This window comes from Narcine bancroftii, chromosome 3 (assembly GCF_036971445.1).
Source record: "Narcine bancroftii isolate sNarBan1 chromosome 3, sNarBan1.hap1, whole genome shotgun sequence".
NCBI classification, from domain to species: domain Eukaryota; kingdom Metazoa; phylum Chordata; class Chondrichthyes; order Torpediniformes; family Narcinidae; genus Narcine; species Narcine bancroftii.
The window spans coordinates 306,474,695-306,497,390 of NC_091471.1; the positions used below are offsets into that span (position 1 = coordinate 306,474,695).

The 22,696-nt window shown below is 48.0% G+C and overlaps 2 protein-coding genes across 2 annotated transcripts in view; both read left to right on the plus strand.

The window, feature by feature from the left end:
* The first annotated feature begins 508 nt into the window (after positions 1-508).
* On the plus strand, positions 509-3,208 carry LOC138756856 (uncharacterized). The gene has a single exon (XM_069923248.1). The coding sequence runs from the start codon at positions 509-511 to the stop codon at positions 3,206-3,208; it is 2,700 nt and encodes an 899-aa protein (XP_069779349.1).
* fsd1 (fibronectin type III and SPRY domain containing 1) overlaps positions 3,085-22,696 on the plus strand; it is a 47,418-nt gene continuing 27,806 nt past the window's right edge. Inside the window, exons 1-3 of the mRNA XM_069922993.1 lie at positions 3,085-3,320; positions 10,734-10,829; positions 16,502-16,633. Coding sequence (XP_069779094.1) covers positions 3,306-3,320; positions 10,734-10,829; positions 16,502-16,633 — 243 coding nt within the window. The 5' untranslated portion in view covers positions 3,085-3,305. The remainder of the gene's footprint in view (positions 3,321-10,733; positions 10,830-16,501; positions 16,634-22,696) is intronic.

Genomic DNA, 22,696 nt, shown 5'->3' on the forward strand with positions numbered 1-22,696 from the left:
CACCTGAAGCGGTTCACTAGGATGTTGCCTTGGATGGACCACATCGCCAGCCATGGTTGAATCCCCCCCCTTCCCCTCATGTGATTCAACCCTGCCAACTGTAGTGGAATGGATGGCAGGGGAAGGGTGGGGGGGGGGGGGATAACGAGGGAGGTGGAGTTAGGCAGGGGAAGGAGAGAAAGCAAGAGTGGTGACAGGCAAAGAGAGAGAGAGAGATGAAGACGAAAGGCGATAATGGGGGGTGCTAAATAATCAGTAGCCAATATCCATCTAGTGGGAATGACCATCAGGTTCCTGAATGATGCAAGGACACTGCTTTCACTTGCTTTGACTTTTGATGCAGTCTCTTTATTTATTGCTGTAAGGCGGTTTCAGTGAATATTTGCCCTGCGAATTTGACAATAAATTATCTGATTCTTCTTTGGGACTGTGTGACATTTTTTAACGACAGCCTCGGTAAGAGTTGGACTGGGAGGCCCAAGGAATCCTCGTCGACTTGGACCATTTCATGGCCAGCCCTGGCAGCGGCTTTTCGGTTCAATCCGCCTTCGACTCCTTCCAATCCCCCAATCCGCCTTCGGCTCCTACCAATCCCCCATTCCGCCTTCGGCTCCTACCAATCTCCCAATCCGCCTTCGGCTCCGACCCACCCCCCAATCCGCCTTCGGCTCCGACCCACCCCCCAATCCGCCTTCGACTCCTTCCAATCCCCCAATCCGCCTTCGGCTCCTACCAATCCCCCATTCCGCCTTCGGCTCCTACCAATCTCCCAATCCGCCTTCGGCTCCGACCCACCCCCCAATCCGCCTTCGGCTCCGACCCACCCCCCAATCCGCCTTCGGCTCCGACCCACCCCCCAATCCGCCTTCGGCTCCGACCCACCCCCCAATCCGCCTTCGGCTCCGACCCACCCCCCAATCCGCCTTCGGCTCCGACCCACCCCCCAATCCGCCTTCGGCTCCTACCCACCCCCCAATCCGCCTTCGGCTCCTACCCACCCCCCAATCCGCCTTCGGCTCCTACCCACCCTCCAATCCGCCTTCGGCTCCGACCCACCCCCCAATCCGCCTTCGTCTCCTACCCACCCCCCAATCCGCCTTCGGCTCCGACCCACCCCCCAATCCGCCTTCGGCTCCGACCCACCCCCCAATCCGCCTTCGGCTCCGACCCACCCCCCAATCCGCCTTCGGCTCCGACCCACCCCCCAATCCGCCTTCGGCTCCTACCCACCCCCCAATCCGCCTTCGGCTCCGACCCACCCCCCAATCCGCCTTCGGCTCCGACCCACCCCCCAATCCGCCTTCGGCTCCGACCCACCCCCCAATCCGCCTTCGGCTCCTACCAATCCCCCAATCCGCCTTCGGCTCCTACCAATCCCCCAATCCGCCTTCGGCTCCTACCAATCCCCCAATCCGCCTTCGGCTCCGACCCACCCCCCAATCCGCCTTCGGCTCCGACCCACCCCCCAATCCGCCTTCGGCTCCGACCCACCCCCCAATCCGCCTTCGGCTCCGACCCACCCCCCAATCCGCCTTCGGCTCCGACCCACCCCCCAATCCGCCTTCGGCTCCGACCCACCCCCCAATCCGCCTTCGGCTCCGACCCACCCCCCAATCCGCCTTCGGCTCCGACCCACCCCCCAATCCGCCTTCGGCTCCGACCCACCCCCCAATCCGCCTTCGGCTCCGACCCACCCCCCAATCCGCCTTCGGCTCCGACCCACCCCCCAATCCGCCTTCGGCTCCGACCCACCCCCCAATCCGCCTTCGGCTCCTACCAATCCCCCAATCCGCCTTCGGCTCCGACCCACCCCCCAATCCGCCTTCGGCTCCTACCCACCCCCCAATCCGCCTTCGGCTCCTACCCACCCCCCAATCCGCCTTCGGCTCCGACCCACCCCCCAATCCGCCTTCGGCTCCGACCCACCCCCCAATCCGCCTTCGGCTCCGACCCACCCCCCAATCCGCCTTCGGCTCCGACCCACCCCCCAATCCGCCTTCGGCTCCTACCCACCCCCCAATCCGCCTTCGGCTCCTACCAATCCCCCAATCCGCCTTCGGCTCCTACCAATCCCCCAATCCGCCTTCGGCTCCGACCCACCCCCCAATCCGCCTTCGGCTCCGACCCACCCCCCAATCCGCCTTCGGCTCCGACCCACCCCCCAATCCGCCTTCGGCTCCGACCCACCCCCCAATCCGCCTTCGGCTCCGACCCACCCCCCAATCCGCCTTCGGCTCCGACCCACCCCCCAATCCGCCTTCGGCTCCGACCCACCCCCCAATCCGCCTTCGGCTCCGACCCACCCCCCAATCCGCCTTCGGCTCCGACCCACCCCCCAATCCGCCTTCGGCTCCGACCCACCCCCCAATCCGCCTTCGGCTCCGACCCACCCCCCAATCCGCCTTCGGCTCCGACCCACCCCCCAATCCGCCTTCGGCTCCGACCCACCCCCCAATCCGCCTTCGGCTCCGACCCACCCCCCAATCCGCCTTCGGCTCCGACCCACCCCCCAATCCGCCTTCGGCTCCGACCCACCCCCCAATCCGCCTTCGGCTCCGACCCACCCCCCAATCCGCCTTCGGCTCCGACCCACCCCCCAATCCGCCTTCGGCTCCGACCCACCCCCCAATCCGCCTTCGGCTCCGACCCACCCCCCAATCCGCCTTCGGCTCCGACCCACCCCCCAATCCGCCTTCGGCTCCGACCCACCCCCCAATCCGCCTTCGGCTCCGACCCACCCCCCAATCCGCCTTCGGCTCCGACCCACCCCCCAATCCGCCTTCGGCTCCGACCCACCCCCCAATCCGCCTTCGGCTCCGACCCACCCCCCAATCCGCCTTCGGCTCCGACCCACCCCCCAATCCGCCTTCGGCTCCGACCCACCCCCCAATCCGCCTTCGGCTCCGACCCACCCCCCAATCCGCCTTCGGCTCCGACCCACCCCCCAATCCGCCTTCGGCTCCGACCCACCCCCCAATCCGCCTTCGGCTCCTACCCACTCCCCAATCCGCCTTCGGCTCCGACCCACCCCCCAATCCGCCTTCGGCTCCTACCAATCCCACAATCCGCCTTCGGACGCGCCGCTGCGCAGAGCCGGCGCAGGTTGATCCGAGTCCCCCTCCCCCCGTCCCGTCTCCTCGTTCGCGCTCGGTCGCTGGGCTTTGTTCCTGCTTTTTTATTTCACCCAAGAGACGAGGAGGAGAAATAAGCCAGTGCAATGTGATTGCAATCACGGCTGTTGTAAAGAAAGGGGCGAGGGATCCCCCTCCCCCCTCCACACCCTCCCCGACCGTGGAGATTCCGCTATGGCAGATCACAAGGTAACGTTTGGAGAGGGGACATGGTCGCACCTGCAACGAGCGGCTCAACCTCTCCGAGCCCGGACGACCAGGGGCTGAGAGGGAGGGAGGGAGGGAGGGAGGGGGTAGCGAAATAAATGAATGTCCTCCGCTTTAATGCTGTTGCACGAATGAATTAGCCAGTTCGCGGCCCCCATTGCTGTGAGAAGGCGATTATAATCATTCATTCGAGAGGACATACATTGCCTCCACCCCCCCCCCCCCACCCTCTATATGTCAGATAACCAGCGTTCAAAACGGGAGAGAAATGATTGCATTAAACTATTTGCATTAATGTACAGGTACAGATTTGTTCTCAACGCGGATACAGTTTGGGCGCATTAATGCGGTAGGAGCTATTTTGCATGGTGGCCCAATGAATCCTCTTCAATTTGGACCATTTCAACTTGTCCCTGGAGAAGTACCGGTGTGAAACAGGTGACAGCCTTTGCTTCTGGCCGGGCTCTCCCCCCACCCCCCCTGAACGCCAGAAACTCTGCACCCCCTCCCTGCGCCTGTTCCAGTTTCCCAATAGGATTCTGCAACCTCCTCCGAAGGCCGTGGCCCAAATGGTTGAGGGACATCTGAATTCTGGAAGTGTGGCTTGCTTGGAGTCATCAGTACTGTTCCTGTCCTTCTGCTGAGATTGTTGTGGTTGCCTCACTGTGCTTGACTTTGACCTTCCCAGAATTTGGTATTTTATGTCTGGAGCCTTGGATGTGTCGAAAAGCGGAGGTGGGCAGCAAGAAATTATTGCACATTCCTGTTTTGCAAAGGGCTTATTCGAACCCTGGATGGGAATGGCTCCATGAGGACCGGGATCACTTGTCGGCCTCTTCTATCGACCCCAGATGGGATTTGAGGGAGACTGATTCCATGTCTAAACCCGCCACCGGACAAGGAGAGGCTGAATATTAGGGAGAGGGAGCTGTCTGCAGTAGAAATCACAGAAAGATAACGCAGTGCAGGAAAACAAAACCCTCCTTCAGAATCTGAATTTCATTGAGTTGTTTTCTTGTACTGATTGACAATAAAATCTTAAGCTCTCAGGGCAAGTCAACTGTCTTATTATTGTATTGGTCATCCTTTGGTTCGAAGAAGACATGTTGTGCAGTTCATCTGTGGACACGAAGGTGTCTTTGCAGTGCTTTTCTGGAAGTGCAAAGTCGAGCACAACGGGGGCACTGGAAGTCCATTGTTGTAATAACTGTGGCAGTGTAAAGATCAGTGGTACACGGAGACAAATTTAAGAGTCTGATCACAGCAGGAAAGAAGCGGTTCTTGAATGTGGCGATCGTGCCTTCGAGCACTTGCATCTCTTGCCTGACAGAAGAGAGGAGAAGACTGTATGACTGGGATGGGTCCATTAATGTGTTGACAGTGGGAGGTATATATGAAAGGGGGGTGGGGGGGGTTGGTTCATGTGATGAACTGGGTGGTGTACACCACTCTGCAGTTTCTTTCTGGTCTTGATCAGAGCAGTTTCTGTACCATGCACTGGTGCATCCTGACAGGATGGCTGTCTGCGGTGATTCTGTTAAAAGTCAGTAAGAGACCACAGGGACGTGCTGAATTTGCAGTTAAATTGCTTCCTTTCTGAACAAGTGCCGATTGGAAATATTTGACGTTTCTATCCCAAATGCTCAGTTTGTCATAACTCCGGTATTATGACACTAGTGATGACTAACACAGAAAACCTGGGGTGAAGCAAGAAAGTCTGCAGACGCTGCAGAGCTTGAGAAACTCTGAGAGTCCCACAGCATCCAGAGGAGACTAAGATGTATATAACCAACAATGCAGGTTGAGCCCTTCATCAATGAACTCAGGAAATCTCTCAAGTCGTGTCAACTTGTTTTTTTTTGCTCTGTGGGAGCAACTGAATAAGTTCTCTGGATTCACACACCCAAACTAGCAGTAGAAATAGACAGCCCAGCCCCAAAAGCTTGTTTTCTCCTTTGGACAAGAATGTGGATTATCTGTGGAAGAAATTTGTATTTAAAGCTCAGTAAAGAAATTCTGTTTTCTGCTTTAATTATTGTTTGAGGCATAGGTCAAGTCAGCCTTATGCCCAGGATAGGAGAGTCTTGGAGGGGAAAGTTTAATAAGGTATCTGTGGGGCAATTTTTTTTCCACCCAGATGGTGGTGGGTAGATGGAACCAGCTGCTGAAGGAAGGGGTACAGGAACGACCATAACATTTCAGACTTTTTGACAGGTATAAGTTTGAGGGAAATGGGCTAAACACAGGCAAATAGGACCAGGTCAGGTAGACAACTGGGTTGGCATGAACAAGTTGGGCCAAAGGGCCTGTTTCTGTACTGTAAAACTCTATGGCTCCACTTTGCTCAACATGATTTCTCAATGATGTGGGTAAACCTTTGAATTACATGCCATCAAGCAGAGGACAGCGAGCTCACCTCCCTTTGACTCCTACATCAACCAAAAGAGCTGAAAAATGTACTACAAGTGACCATTATAGTGATCCAAGGGCATCTCTTTATGTAAACCTGAACCTGCAGATCTTTGAATGGTTTTTCCACCATTCTAAGGACATAAGATATAGAACTTGGAGCCCCTGTATCTGATCAATTAATTGAGATAATGGGATATTTTCCCATCCACCTCTCAATAAATCTCTAATTCCCCTCACCATCCAAAAATCCTTCCTGATGATACTTAATTAGGTTGGATTTGGCTTTCTAAAAGGGTAATGAATTGGCCCTGATTGAGAATTTTGCCCATTGGTCCCTCTATTGTATAGGATGAGGGAGACCATGTTATGGAGAGGAATGGGTTTGAGAGTGACCTTTTGGAATTAAAGTCAGAATCATGGGAAATGAAAAGTCTGGAAGAGGTACCCATAGTGTGGAAGACTGGCCTATTGGAATGGTTTGCATTTGGAGTTCTTGTGAGAATTTGCACAGTTTTTTTGTGTTGGCTTGCTTTTATAGTTATGTGCAAAATATTTTGCTGTCGAGAATAACTGAGCCCAAAAGAGATGTTAACTGGTTTGCCTGTTATGGAGCTTGTGATGGAACATTTCTATTCACCAGGCTGCATAACAAGCATTGTCTGATGCTTGTGGGGGAATAAATCTGCACTTGAGGCACTGAGAATCATCTTCACCTAAGATGGGGGCAGAATGGTTAGCATAGCAGTTAGCGCAATGTTGCTAAAGCACCAGCGACCCTACTTTGAGTCCTGCACTGTCCGTAAAGAGTTTGTATGTTCTCCCCGTGTCTGCATGGGTTTTCCCCGGGTGCTCCGGTTTCCTCCCACCCTTCAAAACATACTGTGGGCTGTAGGATAATTGGGGTATTAGGGCGGCATGGGCTGGAATGGCCTGTTATCGTGCAGTATGTTGAAATTTAATTTAAAAATGAATTGTTGATGATTTGTCTTCATTTTGCTGGGGTTCTCACCATTTTGCACCCCTTTATTAGCCTTTTGGCCTATTTCTCCTGGCCTTAAGAAATGCCTGGGAACAATGCTTGCAGCATCTTTCAGTAGCTATGTACACAGCCAAAAAAAATTGTTATAGTTTAGCAACTGTGCCATTAACATCAGTGTCCATTAAAAAGCAAGCAGAATCCAATCTAGTTAAGTTGTCTTAACCATCTGTAGATTTGTCAATGGCCTATTCAAGCAACACTTCCCAATGTGAGCATCTGGTTTCTGTTCAAATCACGAGGCTTCTGACCTTGTTGCATACTTGGGCCAAGCCTGGATAAAAGAGCTGAAATCCTAAGTCAAGGCAAGATCGAGTACATTGCACAGTATAGGCCCTTCAGCCCTCGATGTTGTGCCAACCCATATATTCCTTTTATAAAAAGAAAGTACTAAACCCTCCCTTACCCCAACCCTCTATTTTTCCTTCATCCATGTGCCTGTCTCTTTGGCTTGGCTTCGCGGACGAAGATTTATGGAGGGGGGTAAAAAGTCCACGTCAGCTGCAGGCTCGTTTGTGGCTGACAAGTCCGATGCGGGACAGGCAGACACGATTGCAGCGGTTGCAAGGGAAAATTGGTTGGTTGGGGTTGGGTGTTGGGTTTTTCCTCCTTTGCCTTTTGTCAGTGAGGTGGGCTCTGCGGTCTTCTTCAAAGGAGGTTGCTGCCCGCCAAACTGTGAGGCACCAAGATGCACGGTTTGAGGCGTTATCAGCCCACTGGCGGTGGTCAATGTGGCAGGCACCAAGAGATTTCTTTAGGCAGTCCTTGTACCTTTTCTTTGGTGCACCTCTGTCACGGTGGCCGGTGGAGAGCTCGCCATATAACACGATCTTGGGAAGGCGATGGTCCTCCATTCTGGAGACGTGACCCATCCAGCGCAGCTGGATCTTCAGCAGCGTGGACTCGATGCTGTCGACCTCTGCCATCTCGAGTACTTCGACGTTAGGGGTGTAAGCGCTCCAATGGATGTTGAGGATGGAGCGGAGACAACGCTGGTGGAAGCGTTCTAGGAGCCATAGGTGGTGCCGGTAGAGGACCCATGATTCGGAGCCGAACAGGAGTGTGGGTATGACAACGGCTCTGTATACGCTTATCTTTGTGAGGTTTTTCAGTTGGTTGTTTTTCCAGACTCTTTTGTGTAGTCTTCCAAAGGCACTATTTGCCTTGGCAAGTCTGTTGTCTATCTCATTGTCGATCCTTGCATCTGATGAAATGGTGCAGCCGAGATAGGTAAACTGGTTGACCGTTTTGAGTTTTGTGTGCCCGATGGAGATGTGGGGGGGCTGGTAGTCATGGTGGGGAGCTGGCTGATGGAGGACCTCAGTTTTCTTCAGGCTGACTTCCAGGCCAAACATTTTGGCAGTTTCCGCAAAGCAGGAAACTGTTTAAGAGTCTCTTAAATGCCCCTACTGTTTCAACCTCCAGCACCATCCCATTTCCAGGCACCCACAACTCTCTGTGTATATTTAAAATAAAACTACTTCTGATGTTTCTCCTAAATTTACCTCCCGAATTTTGTGCATGTGTCATCTGGTGTTTGCCATTCCACCGTGAGGAAACCGGCGCTGGCTGTCTCATAATCTTGTAGACCTCTATTAAGTCTCTTCTAATCCTTTGACAGTCCAAAGAGAAAAGTCCCGACTCTGCTCTCCTTGCTTCGTAAAACTATTCTCTAATCATTTGCCAACCAGCAGTTCACATAGAAGCGGTGGGGATTCCTCAGGGTGGTGAATTAGCTATATCAACGGCCATCTTCTCATCAGCTGCTTCGAAATGGGGTTGTTTTGTGCTTGGACCCTCGCATAATTTAGCAATTTGCACCCATGCGCAGTAAACCTTGCGCAATATTCGTATCTGGCCGATTAAGTGGCAAGGCCATGGGAAATTTCCAAAATAATGAGCTACTTTCCATCACTGAATCCCACAAATCCTGATCTGAATCATAACCATCCAAAATGTAGTTGGAAGAACAGGTTGGCATGCGTGTTGCTTTAGTAAAAGTCTTGCTTCCTAATATTGCTGTTGGCTTTCCACCCACCGGCACAAATCAGAAGGAGTGTTTATATCCAATTTCATGGATCCAATAATGTTCAAAAGCCAACAAATCATTCCTCAGTCTCCAATATATTCACTCCTTCCAATGACTCTCAAGGACTTGCTAAAATGCATGAAAATGCCCTGGAAGGAAAACAAAATCAGCAGACACAAGGGGAACACTGGGGATTGCAAACGCTTGCTGTTCTGAGTTTGAAATGTATCCTTGCTCCTTCTCCCTGAGTCAAATCCAAAACCCCGGAATTATCTTCACTGAGATCATTAGTGGTTGATGGAAGTATCTTGTCCCCATTCCTTGAGATGGAGAAGGGCGTTAAATGCTGGCTTCCCGCGAAGGCCCTATTATTTTATTTTTCAGAACAGTGAAATTTGGATGCTCTGAGGCTAGAGCAATATTTAGAGTTACAGAATCCATTCGGCATTGAATCAGGCTCCACAGGCACTGACCACCAACCGCTCATTTACATCGAGTCAGCCCGGGTGGAAACAAATTCTCCAGCGCACTTGCCCATGCCATCCAAAATGCCCCATGCACACTAGTCCCATCTGCCTTCGCCTGACCTATATTTTTCTAAACCTATCCTATCCAATAAGGCCCAATATTTTTCTTAAACATTTCCTTCTCTGATGGCCGATTGCCTCCAGTGGCGGCAGCCCATTCCATACACCCTCTGGGGTGGGGGGGGGGAATAGAAGTCACCCCACCAAGTACTATCCAACTAAGACCACCCGTAAATTGGAGGAACAACACTTGATTTTCCTTCTCAGCCCTCTCCAACGGGATTACATTAACATCAGCTTCTCTGGTCTCTGCTGACCTACTCTCCATTCACCCTCCCTTCCCTTTCCCCTTCTTTCCCTCAGCTCTCCACCCCCTTCCCTTTCTATTCACAGAGCCATCCCTTCTCCCCCCTGTTTGCTGCCGTGCCCTCTCGCCCTTCTCCACCAATTACCTCCTGCCTTTGGGACCATACTCTTCCCCCTAACCCGCCCCCCCACCATTTTGTTTGGACAACTGCTGCCATTTTTCCATACCTTATTGAAGGACTCAAGCCTGAAATATTGGTTATGTATCTTTATATTTGCAATATAAAGTAAACTGTTTTGCCTGCAGAGTTTCTCCAGCATTGTGGTTTTTACTTGATTTTAAAAAAGTTACCCCCTGATTCCAGTTAAATCTCTCTTTCCCTTCCCTTCCAACCCCCCCCCCCCCCCCCCACAACCCCTTTCCTCAGTGAACCTATTGTCCACTGGTTAATGATTCTCCTTCTCTGGGCATCAATTTTCCCAGAGTTATGGAGAAATTGTCTTTGTCAGGACGCGGATTAGTATGTGATGGTGAAGCTTCCCTATTTGCTGGACACGGCCATCTGAATGTACAATTGGAATCTAACAGAACAGTGTTTGAATTATTAATGCGATTTTCTTCCAGAGGATTTTGCCAACATTAAATTTAGCTTGGTCTTGCAAACATTGGTGTTCTTTGCAGCTGTCAACAGCAAAATAAAGCATCATGTGCATAGTTTTCTAATCATGTGCAGTATTATATTTGTCATGAAACCAAGGTTATTGGATCAAGTCCATGTGAAGGTTGCCGGTGATGAGATAAATGATCAGGGATGATCAGTGAAGGAAAGTCCGACTTTCCACATTCTGCTATTTCTCGAGCAATTCTGTTTGAAACACTGGAGTTTTCACCAGAGGATAAACTGCAATGAGTATAGAGCAGTGGTTCCCAACCTTTTTCCCCCACCCCCATCCTACCTTAAGTAATCCTATGTTATAGGTGCACTGTGGTTAGTAAGGGATTACTTAAGGTGGGGTGGGGAAGGTTGAGAACTATTGGTTTATTCTTCATCAGCTCTAATCCAGTTACTCTCAACCTTGTTCAGGAGTCATTACGGAAGATTATAACGACATTGGCTGTGAAAAATGAGGAGGTCCAGAACTTCGTCTATGTGCTCAAGCAAACTCTGAAGAATGTTGAGGTAAGAGTCTTTAACCTCCGTGTCACTGATTGGCTGCCTGTTGAACTCTCCATGAGCTTTTGGTCATATCTAAATGGTTTAGAGCAGGGGTGGCCAAACCGCCGCTTCTGAGCTACGTGCGGCTCGTTGACATGAATGTGCGGCTCGCAGAGGTATTCTGGCTGTGTTGTGTTAGTGGGAGTGACTTGCAGTCGCGTGATTGTATGGCTGTGTTGCGGGCAATGGAATTAGTGGAGTGTAGGTGTGATCTGAGCTGCCCGCCTATCCGAGCTTCTGATACCCTGAATGCCATCTCCCGCCTCGGCCTTCCCTCCTATCCGAACTCCCAACACCCAGAACACCATCTCTCGCCTCAGCCCTCCCGCCCATCCAAGCTCCCGACGCCTTGACTGACTCAGGTACTTAGCGCGGTCAAAAGTAGTATGCGTGTAAGTCAACCTATTAAATTTTACCCTAAAAATCGGTCCACAAAATTCATCTCTTACACAAATATATGCGGTAGGTGTACATTTTTGATGATTGAAACCAATACAAATTAGCAGTTTAAAAACTACCTACATGAATACTGGTAAATATTATTACGTACATATATTTCTTAATATTTATATCAAGTTTTTGTACAAAATGTGCATGTAAGAGTAAAAATGTGTATGTAATATTTTTTCATGTCTTGCAACTCTCAAGCATCTGAAGTTTATTGTATTGTGTGGCTCTTGTGTTAAATTGGTTTGACCCCCCCTAGTTTAGAGTGATGGCTTTACAACGTTGCATTATTCTTGAACAGGGTAATGGCCAGTAGCAGCAGGTTTTTACTCCAACGTTTTCAATTTGTCTATCATCCTCTTTTATGTTGCTGTTGATTCAAACACCCTCCTCCCCCCACCAATTGGCCACTATCCTTTGTGCTTTAAGGGATTCCATTATATAGAGCAGGTTATACTGGACATTACCCATTTGTGCTCACAGAGAGTAGTGACTGCGCAAAGAAGTTGGTCAAATGAGCAAGGTCCTTTTCTGTTCCTCATAGATTGTGAAATGTATATAACTGCTCTAAATTTTCACACTATAAATATTTTTTAAAATTATATAAGAGCCTTCTACAGGCGATGTCCTAAACTGGGGTATGCATTTTTGATTATTTTCCACAAGTGTGATTAGCATACCAGTTTTATTTATAGAAGTAGTGTATTGGAGTAAACCATGTACTTTATAGAGCAAAGATAAAGATGCATAACCAACGATTCAGGCTTGAGCCCTTCATCAGGTATGAGCAAAATGTTAGGCACGTTCCTGAACCGGTGGAGGTAGATAGGGCCAAAAGGACCTATCCATGCCATTCATGGCATGACTGTGTGTCTGTCTGCTACGGTTTGGACATCTGCCTACATTTTCTTCATGCCTTGATGAAGGCCTCAAGCCCGAATCGTTGGCAAGGTATCTATCTTTGCTCTATAAAGGACGCTGTTTGACCTGCTGAGTTTCTCCAGCGTTGTTTTTTTTAACTGCAACCATGGTGCCTGCAGACTCGTGCTTTGCTGGAGTAAACCATAATGCATTTTGCTCAACATTTGTAATTTATGAAATTATTCTGAATGAACACATCCCTTCATGAACTGAGAAATCAAAAGCTGTGCCAATGGGAGCAGATAATAGACAGGAGCACCCCACCCCCCTCCCCTCATGCAGTTGTGCAGGAGGCAGAGATCCAAATGTAAGACTGCCAGCTTTAGCAAACCGCAACAAATTTGCTTTTAGATCGGAGAGGCCAAGCAGTAACCATAGCCACATGCGTTAGAACATAAAAGAAGCTTTTATTTCTCCATTCCACAAATATTCGCGGTGGGGGGTCGAACAATAAGCAGTCCTTGTGATTGTTGAGTAAACACCAGCCACTGTAAATAAGGCCAGTTCCTAATTTGCTCTCTGTTGGAATGGTGACATTTGTCCTTGTGACCCTGAACCAGGAACAGCGGGGAAAGAAAAAATGGGCTTGGTTTGCAGACTTACATGTGTCACTCAGCTTGGTTTGTTGCTCACTAATGTGGCCACCAGTTGAGGGGAGGATGAGACTATCTTATGCTCATTGCTATTGAATACTTTTTTCCACTGTGGCTTGGTAAGATTAAAACTAGAGGGTGTGGTTTAAGGCTGAAAGGGGAAAGTTCAAAGGGAACATTATGGGGAATTTCTTCACACAGGGTGGCGGGAGGGTGGAATGAGCTCCCAGCTGAATTGGTAAATGCAGGCTCAATTTTGACATTTAAGGAAAATTTGGACCGGTACCTGGATGGGAGAGGTTTTTAGGACGTGGTGCAGGTCTCTGGGATGACTAGGATGATCAGGGCCTGTTTCTGTGCTGTAACGTTCCATGGTTTTAACAACTAACCACACTGCATCTGGAATCGTACATGGAGAAAGCCATAAAGATGAGGTACTTCAGGAGGTCTGAAGCAGTGATCGGCTTTGGGAGAAAGGGCAGAATCATTTGGTGTTCACATCATTCTGAACAAGAGACAAGTTCTGGATTTAGCAAACCTGCAAACGCTGGAGTCAAGTGCAATACACAAACGTGCTGGAGAAACTCAACAGGTCACGCAGCGTCCAGGCAAAGTAAAGGGTGACCAACATTTCGGGCCTGGGCCCTTTGTCAGGAATAACCATCAGAAAATTTTCTTCTTTACAAGTTTTGGCTGGTATTAAAACCCTGTTTAGCCGTTCATTGTGCACAGACCAAGAGTTCAAAGGCAGTCATGTCTATACAGAAACAAAGGAAGACTATTTGAAAAGTAATAATGCATGTTTGTGGAATATATTTTCACATCGTGTTCCCTGTTTAATGAAATGGGAAGAGTGAAATATTTTGATGGTGATCCCAGGCAGAGTGAGTATTAATATGCAAATGTAGGTTCCGTGTTTCTTCTGATGTCAAAGCCCTCTGACCATTCGAGGTTGTTTTACTGTCATATTGTAGCGGTAGCTACGAAGGAGAAATGAGAACAGAGGCTGCAAGCTGGAGTCAGTTTTGCTTCCGATTGCTTTAATTCAAAAAGCCCGCGCTATGCCTTATAAGGTGGGTGTCAAGTCCTGCCCCCGTGTCACGATGTGCGCTGCCACAATATTCTAAAAGTGCACAAGTAAAACACAAATGTCTGCAGACACTGCGGTTGAAGTATAAACACAAAGCTGGGGAAACTCAGCAGGTCAAACAGTGTCCTTTGTATAGTAAAGATAAAAATACATAACTGACGTTTTGGGCTTGAGCCCTTCATCAAGGTATGGGAAAAAATGTTGACGTCCAAATAAATAGGTAAGGGGAAAGGTGTGGTCGCAAAGGCAGGAGGTGGTAGGTGGAGAAGGGAGAGAGGCCACAGCAGCAAGCAGGGTGAGGAGGGATGGCTAGGTGAACAGAGAGGGAAGGGGGTGGAGAACTGAGGGGAAGAGGATGGGGGAAGGGAAAGGTGAGCAGAAGCTGGAGAACTCTATGCCATCCAGCTGGAGGGTGCCCAGACAGAAAATCGGGTGTTGTTCCTCCAATTTACTGGTAGTCTTGGTGGGATAGAACATAAGGCCATGGACAGATATGTGAGCATGGTAGTGGAAACAATCGGCCACTGGTGCAGATGGAGCGAAGGTGCTCAGCGAAGCGATCTCCCAGTCTGCGCCCAATCTCTCCGAGGTAGAGAAGGCCACAAAGGGAGCACCGGATGCAGTAAATCAATTCTGCAGATACACAAGTAAAATGTTGCTTCACTTGAAAGGCATGTTTGGGGCCCTGGACAGTGGCGAGGAAGGAGGTGTGGGCGGAAGTGTGGCACCTCCTGCGGCCACAGGGGAAGGTGCTGGGGGAGGACGATTGGTGGGGAGGGATGAGTGCACGAGGGAGTCCCGGAGGGAATTGGTCGCTGCAGAAGGCCGAGAGGGGAAGATGTGTCTGGCAGAGGGATCCTGAAATTCTGGAGGGTAATGTGTTAGATGCAGATGTAAACAGTTGGCAATTATCCAGTGCCACTATCAAGAGGAGCAAAAGAGTCTCTTCAGAGTCCAACTGTCCATGGCTCCTGCAGAGTGTCACAAATTTTGGAGTTGCAGGGAGCAGAGGATGAATCCCTGACTCTATTCATGGCCCACAGGGGAGTCTGGTTATGAAAATAGGCTTGAGAGTAAGCCTGCGGCCACGATTTAGTTGATTGGAGGAGCAACTCAAAGACGCTGCCTAATCTCCTCCTGTTTCCTACAGCTATTAGCTTAAGTCAAACAGAGAATTTAGCCAGGGAACAGGCCCTTCAATCCGAGAGATCTACACCAAACGTGCTGCCAAATAAAACTAAATCCCTGCCGCTTATCCCTCTTTTCCTGTGTCATGACCTACCTGTGTAATTCCTGATCCCATTCCTGGGTTGTATCACACAGCCAGAACCCATTTAGGTTTTAATGCAATGGTTTTCAACCTTTTTCTTTCCACTCACATAGGTGCTCTGTGATTCGCAAGGGATTACTTCAGGTGGAAGAAAAAGGTTGAAAACCACTATTTCAATCGTGCCTAATTGACTCGTTATTTCTCAACTCCAAAGGAAATGGGCCAATTACCATTTTTCTCAAGCAAAACATTTCAGTAACAATTGGGTCTAGAGCAGCGGTTCTCCACCTTCCCTTCCCACTCACATCCCACAATAAGCAATTCCTTACTAATCACAGAGGACCCAGTGGCATAGGGGATTACTTAAAGTGGTATGAGAGTGGAAAGAAAAGGGTTGAGATCCACTGTATGGAAGAGTTTACTTTTTGTACAGTATTATCGCTTTGCATTTCGAGATTCAAAATTCCTTTTTACTGCATGAGATGCTTCAACTTTTCCCTGCTGTAACAGGCAAACCAAGAATCTTCCTGATTGTTGTTGTCGGCCTCTCTCCAAACTTTAACTTTTTCTTTTGAATCCCCTCCCGACTGACATTTGAGTGCCCTCAGCAAAACAACATCTGCCCCTAAACCTTTTGTGCACTGACATTCAATACCCAGTATTGGTGGGTTGAAGAGGGAATGTAGCCACGGATACTGGACAACCCACCACTTGGAATTAAAGCTTGAAATACCCAGTGTTTCACCATGTAAGGCGTCAGAGTATGACCTTATTTTAATTCGCATTATTAATTATTATCCGCATTATTAACTGTTTGAGATGCCACTGGTGACTTTATGAAAGCGATATGTGGTACCTTTCACCCTCCATTCCCCTGAACTGTGGGGATGGGCGCGTTCTTGTCAACCTTGTATCTGAGGAGAATAAGGGAAAGTCTGCAGACGCTGTGATTGCAGTAAAAACACAGAAATGCTGGAGGAACTCGACCTATCTCGCAGTGGTAAAGATATATTTCGGGCCTGAGCCCTTCAAAGAATAAGTGAAGAAAAAGAATGCTTGGAATAATGCCGGTGCTAGCTGGGGGAGGAGTCCAGACCCACAAAAGGTGTTAATTAGATATGATGAGGTGAGAATTGATTTTTTTGGCTCTGTGAAAAGAGGCAGAGGGAAGAGAGAGAGATGGAGGGAAAAGCAATAGGGGGAGATGAAAGAAGATGGGAGTTTAGCAAGCAGAATAAGATCCGTCTCTAAACTTGTTGACCAATGTTTCACGCCTGGATTTGCTTTCCTTTTTCCTTTCTCTTTTGTTTCTCAGGATAACTCTGAGCGAGCACTCAGGGACCTGGAAGCAGAATATAGCTCACTGTACACCATCCTCAATGAGTTGAAGGAAGACATGGTGACAAAGATCAAACAAGAACGAGCCAGCAAGACCTATGAATTGCAGGTAGGTCTGTCATCTCCATGGTGATTGGTTTACCTCATTAATCTGGGGCATCCCTCAGAAGACATGGGTGATTAAAAAGTGGTTTGGGTGTTCTTGGTTTGTCCACCTAGAGCAGCCGTTCTCAACAGGGGCCCTGCAGCCGTCCCTGGGGGCCACAGCTCCTTTAGGTAAAAGCCTTGTTTACTTCTTCACCTTGCGCAACATAAATTATTTTTGTTTTAAATGTAGTTGGTAGAAGTACAGAAGAAACTAAAATTGGACTGCTTCACAGGGAAGGAAAACCATAAAATCTGAAGGGGGGGGGGGTGACAGAGCCAAAAAAATGGTTGAGAATGGCTGATCTCGAAGATTCGGTTCTCTCTGAACTGCATTCAATCTGTGCAGCTAGACACAAAGCTTCTCAATGTGCAGCAAGATATTAAGAACACTGAACAACAGGTTTGCTTCCTGAAAAAAAAATTGGGGATTATGATAGACCACTTCAAGCTGAACACAAAGATAATTTCAGATTTGCTGTATCATGTAGGAGTTGGAGAAACATTAAATTAGCTTTTTATTTAATTTAGCATGTTTAATCGCATAATGATGCTCACACACTGCGTTAGTTCAACTGACATAAAGATGTTTTGCCGCTGATTTTCATTTGTACTCAGCATCTGATGCCTCTCATGTCAGTGTCCACCAATAGTTGACCAACATTCATGGGTTCCAGAAGCCCTGATACTGCTTTTCCATGGTCGCAATGTCCTGGTGAAACTGTAACCTCAGTTTCACAAACAAATAAAGAATACACTCACACGTTTCCTTCAGCACACCATGAAGTCGACTTTATTTTATTATTCCCCATACACAACACTGCATTCTTCAACTCCCCAAACTCCACCCGGCTAAACTCCTGACCTTCTCATTGACTCACTGCCCCACAGGTGATCCTGACACTTTCACTCTCCTCCTCCTGCATCTGAGAATCTTCACCCATATTCTGATGCTTAACACACCCACGCATATATGCTATTACCCCACGTGTCGCATTGCTTGCGTCATCAGCGGTGGCCGGCACTGCTCCCAACGAAGGTAAGTACGTGACTGTGACATGATCTTTCCCCATGCTACCAAATTGGATGGCATGTTCATAGGCCGAAATGGCCTGTTACTGTGTTGTATGTCTAAATTTAAAATTTAAAAAAATTAACGTTTGTCTCTGACTGGTTTTGGTTTAAGTGTGAATGCAGAAGCTGAATTTTCAATGACATTTTGTACTTCATGGTTTTGTATTCTTGTAAACAAAATATGACAAAATACCATATATTTTGGCGTACAAGTTGAGTCATGAAACCCAAAACATACTCTCAAAAAATAGAGGGTCGAATTATATGCCAGATACACTTTTGAGACCTTAAATTCAGCTTTTGAGACCTTAAATCTGCACTGATTTGGCATACGTCGGCCTTGGAAAAAACAAAAAGAAACCCCGACAGTGAGAAATTTTCATTGAGATTTTTATTGAAAACAACAACCCAATTAGCACCCTTCAAAATCGCTATCATTGTCTGAAAGCAACAACACATTTAGAACCTTTCAAAATCACACTTGCTCTCATCGTCTGAGGCAAAGATGGTGGCAAGCACATCCATACTCTCACTGTTTCAACAGTTACCATATGGGTCCCAGTCTGTATCTGATTGAGGCGATTTCAGCCTCATCGTCAGTGTCCCACAATAAATCATCTTCCATGCCATCAGCTGCACAAGAGATACCGCACTTTTTATCACAGTCTCTATTTTGACTTTGTCCCATGCCTTGAGCATGAAGTCACACAGCACATCAAGTGATGCAGAATGCATTGCCCCGTCTTTTGTAAACGACTTTGAACTCGATATCCATGTACTCCATTCCTCGCGCACATGACCTTTGAATGGTTTGTTCAAACAGACGTCGTGAGGTTGCAATAGAGACGTCAAACTATCCAGGATCACCACCATGTAAGTATTATGTAGTGCTAATCTACTTTTAGTGTTCTCAGTTAAGTGGTTACGAAACATGTCCCAGACCAACAAACTCCGTTCTCTGCGTTGGCCGCCTGTTCAACACATTGCCTATCCATAGTTTTACACCATTTTCATCAAACCATCTTTTTTTGTGAAAATGTACAAAAATGCCTGCTGAGAATTTCATTTTCGGTTTAAGTTTGCACTTGAAGATTACCATGGGTCTTAACTTTGAGCTATTGGCCATGCACAATAACCCCACAGTAAACCTGGTCCTTTGCTGGCCTGTACTTCTGATTTGCACAGTTTTAACAATTTTTCCATTCCACTGTTCTATTTCCTATCATGTCAAAATTCAAGTTCATGTTTTCGATATTTGCCAAGGAAATCTGGTGTTTCTGCCAGTCAGTGCAATAAATGGTAAAAACTTACAACTTTATGATCAAGGTTTTTTGTTAGTTTCTGTGCAATTTTTGTTTTTTGTGGTAATACCAGTTTCTTCCTTTTCCTGAAACTGTAGCTTCAGAATCATCACTGAGGACTGGGTGCAACTTGGCCCACTGCAGTATAAATGTTTTGGGTGACTGTAGCGATCTCGCCTCTGTTCACGTACCCATTCTGCAACGTGATGTTTCCAACTCTGGCCAATGAGTGATTTCTTTTCTTGAAGAACATTGCCTTTTTGGTATTTTTCTTAGTCTTTTTCTTCTTCCAGTCTCTAACCAACTTCTCAGGGACATCAGATTTTCTTGCAAAAGTGCAGTTATTGGTTTTCTTGGCCATTAAAGCCCGCTTCATATTTTCGTCGCGTGCTGCGCTTTGTTGATGGACCCTCCATGTTAGAAAACATCTCCAGCCAACACCCAGCAGATCAATCCGTATGATCTATGGGGGTCGACCAGTCAACGGCCCATCTCAGGCATCGCAAGCTTTGGGGGTTGATTTATATGTCAGTCAACAGGGTACCTTAGGCAGATGGAATATTGGGGTCGACTTGTACACCATAAAACCCTTAAAATGAGGCTGTAAAAAAAGGTGGGGGGGGGGGGGTTTGACTTGTACGCCAAAATATACGGTATCTAAATAAAGGTATGTGATAGGAAAATCTTAAGGTGATTTTTGTGATCAGCAGTCCAATATCCATAAAATATACCCAAAAGTGTTCAGGAAGCAAAATTTTCATTGTCTAGTGAAATTACTTGCATCATTTGGGGATCTTGAACTGACTAAACATTCTAGGTTTTGTTTGTGCAAATCACCTTTGGGATAACAGCATCTGTATCCACAGTCAGAACATAGTACCTAAAGGATTAACTGATCATCTAGTTAATTAAATTTAGATATACAGCATGGTAACAGGCCATTTCGGTCCACGAGTCCATGCTGCCCAGTTTACACCCAATTAACCTACACCCTGGTATGTTTCGAATGGTAGGATGAAACTGGAGCTCCTGGGGGAAACCTACGCAGACCCGGGAGAATGCACAAACTCCTTACAGACAGCATGTGTTCCCTGGTCCAGACTTGTTATTTCAAAGGAAATGGACCAATTACAATTTTTCTCAAGCAAAACGTTTCAGTAAAAATTGGGTCTAGAGCTGTGGTTCTCAGCCTTCCCTTTCCACTCACACCACCTTAAGCAATCCCTTACTAATCACAGAGCACCGATGGCAGAGGGATTACTTAAAGTGGTATGTGAGTGGAAAGACAAAGGTTGAGAACCACTGACCTAGATGAAGAAGTGGAAAGGTGGGTCAATAAGTTTGCCTATGATACGAAGGTTGGAGAAGTTGTGAGAAATGTTGAAGGTAGTTAGAAGATACAAAAAAGATCTAGCAGGATACAGAGTTGTGGCAGATGGTGGAAAAGTGGCAGATGGAGTTCAATTTATATAATTATAAGGTGATCCATTTTGGAAGGTCAAACCAGAAGGTTAAGTACAGGGTTAATGGTCAGATACTTAACAGTGTGGAGGAACAGAGGGACCTTGGGGTCCAAATCCATACATCAAGGTTGTCGGTCAGGTTTTTTCTATTTCTTTTTTTTTTCTTTGGCTTGGCTTCGCGGACGAAGATTTATGGAGGGGGTAAATGTCCACGTCAGCTGCAGGCTCGTTTGTGGCTGACAAGTCCAATGCGGGACAGGCAGACACGGTTGCAGCGGTTGCAGGGGAAAATTGGTTGGTTGGGGTTGGGTGTTGGGTTTTTCCTCCTTTGTCTTTTGTCAGTGAGGTTGCCTCTGCGGTCTTCTTCAAAGGAGGTTGCTGCCCGCCAAACTGTGAGGCGCCAAGATGCACGGTTTGAGGCGATATCAGCCCACTGGCGGTGGTCAATGTGGCAGGCACCAAGAGATTTCTTTAGGCAGTCCTTGTACCTCTTCTTTGGTGCACCTCTGACACGATAAGAGCTCGCCATATAACACAATCTTGGGAAGGTTTATAGGATAGTTAAATCTACATGTGGGATGCTGGGCTTCATTAATAGATGGATTTAGTTCAAGAGTCGAGAGGACATGTTGAGTCTCCACAAATCACGAGTGAGACCGCACTTAAAATATTGTGTTCAGTTCTGGTCACCTCATTGTAGGAAGTTTGTGGAAGCTATGAAGAGGGTGCAGAGGAGATTTACCAGGATTTTGTCTGGATTGGAAATGAGTCATGATTATCAGAACTGAGATTTTTCTCTTTGGAGCAAAGAAGGATAAGAGGTGACTAATAGAGGCCTGTGAGATTAGAAGAGGCATGAATAAGGTAGACAGCAAGTGCATTTTTCTTGGAGTGGGGGTAGCAAACACCAGAGTACATCTGTACGAAGTGAAGGGAGGAAAGTTTTGGGGAGACATCGGAGTTTTTTTTTACCCACTGAAAGTAGTGGGTGCCTGGAATGCCTTGCTAGGGATGATGGTGGAGGCTGGAATAATAGGGGAGTTTTAAGAGACTGTTAGACAGAAAGATGGATGAAAGAAAAATAGAAGGTTATAAGGTAGGTAGGGTAGTTAGGCTGGGTTTATTTTTATTTAAGAATATATAGGTCTCTTCAATCTGAGGCGCCTGCAAGCTCACACCAAGACACAAGAGCAACTTGTCCTTGAACTACTCTTTGCAGACGATGCCGCTTTAGTTGCCCATTCAGAGCCAGCTCTTCAGCGCTTGACGTCCTGTTTTACGGAAACTGCCAAAATGTTTGTCCTGGAAGTCAGCCTGAAGAAAGCTGAGGTCCTCCATCAGCCAGCTCCCCACCATGTCTACCAGCCCCCCCACATCTCCATCGGGCACACAAAACTCAAAATGGTCAACCAGTTTACCTATCTCGGCTGCACCATTTCATCGGATGCAAGGATCGACAACAAGATAGACAACAGACTCGCCAAGGCAAATAGCGCCTTTGGAAGACTACACAAAAGAGTCTGGAAAAACAACCAACTGAAAAACCTCACAAATATTAGCGTATACAGAGCCGTTGTCATACCCACACTCCTGTTCGGCTCCAAATCATGGGTCCTCTACTGGCATCACAGAACGCTTCCACCACCGTTGTCTCTGCTCCATCCTCAACATTCATTGGAGCGACTTCATCTCCAACATCGAAGTACTCGAGATGGCAGAGGCCGACAGCATCGAATCCACGCTGCTGAAGTTCAAACTGCGTTGTGTAGGTCACGTCTCCAGAATGGAGGACCATCGCCTTCCCAAGATCGTGTTATATGGCAAGCTCTCCACTGGCCACCGAGACAGAGATGTACCAAAGGAGAGGTACAAGGACTGCCTAAAGAAAGCTCTTGGTGCCTGCCACATTGACCACCGCCAGTGGGCTGATATCGCCTCAAACCGTGCATCTTGGCGCCTCACAGTTCGGCGGGCAGCAACCTCCTTTGAAGAAGACCGCAGAGCCCACCTCACTGACAAAAGGAGGAAAAACCCCACACCGAACCCCAACCAACAAATTTTCCCCTGCAACCGCTGCAACCGTGTCTGCCTGTCCCGCATCAGACTTGTCAGCCACAAACGAGCTAGCAGCTGACGTGGACATTACCCCTCCATAAATCTTCGTCCGCGAAGCCAAGCCAAAGAGAGAGG

Coding starts and splice junctions, on each gene's coding strand:
- LOC138756856 (XM_069923248.1), top strand. CDS start 509: ATGGCCAGCCCTGGCAGCGGCTTTTCGGTTCAATCCGCCTTCGACTCC.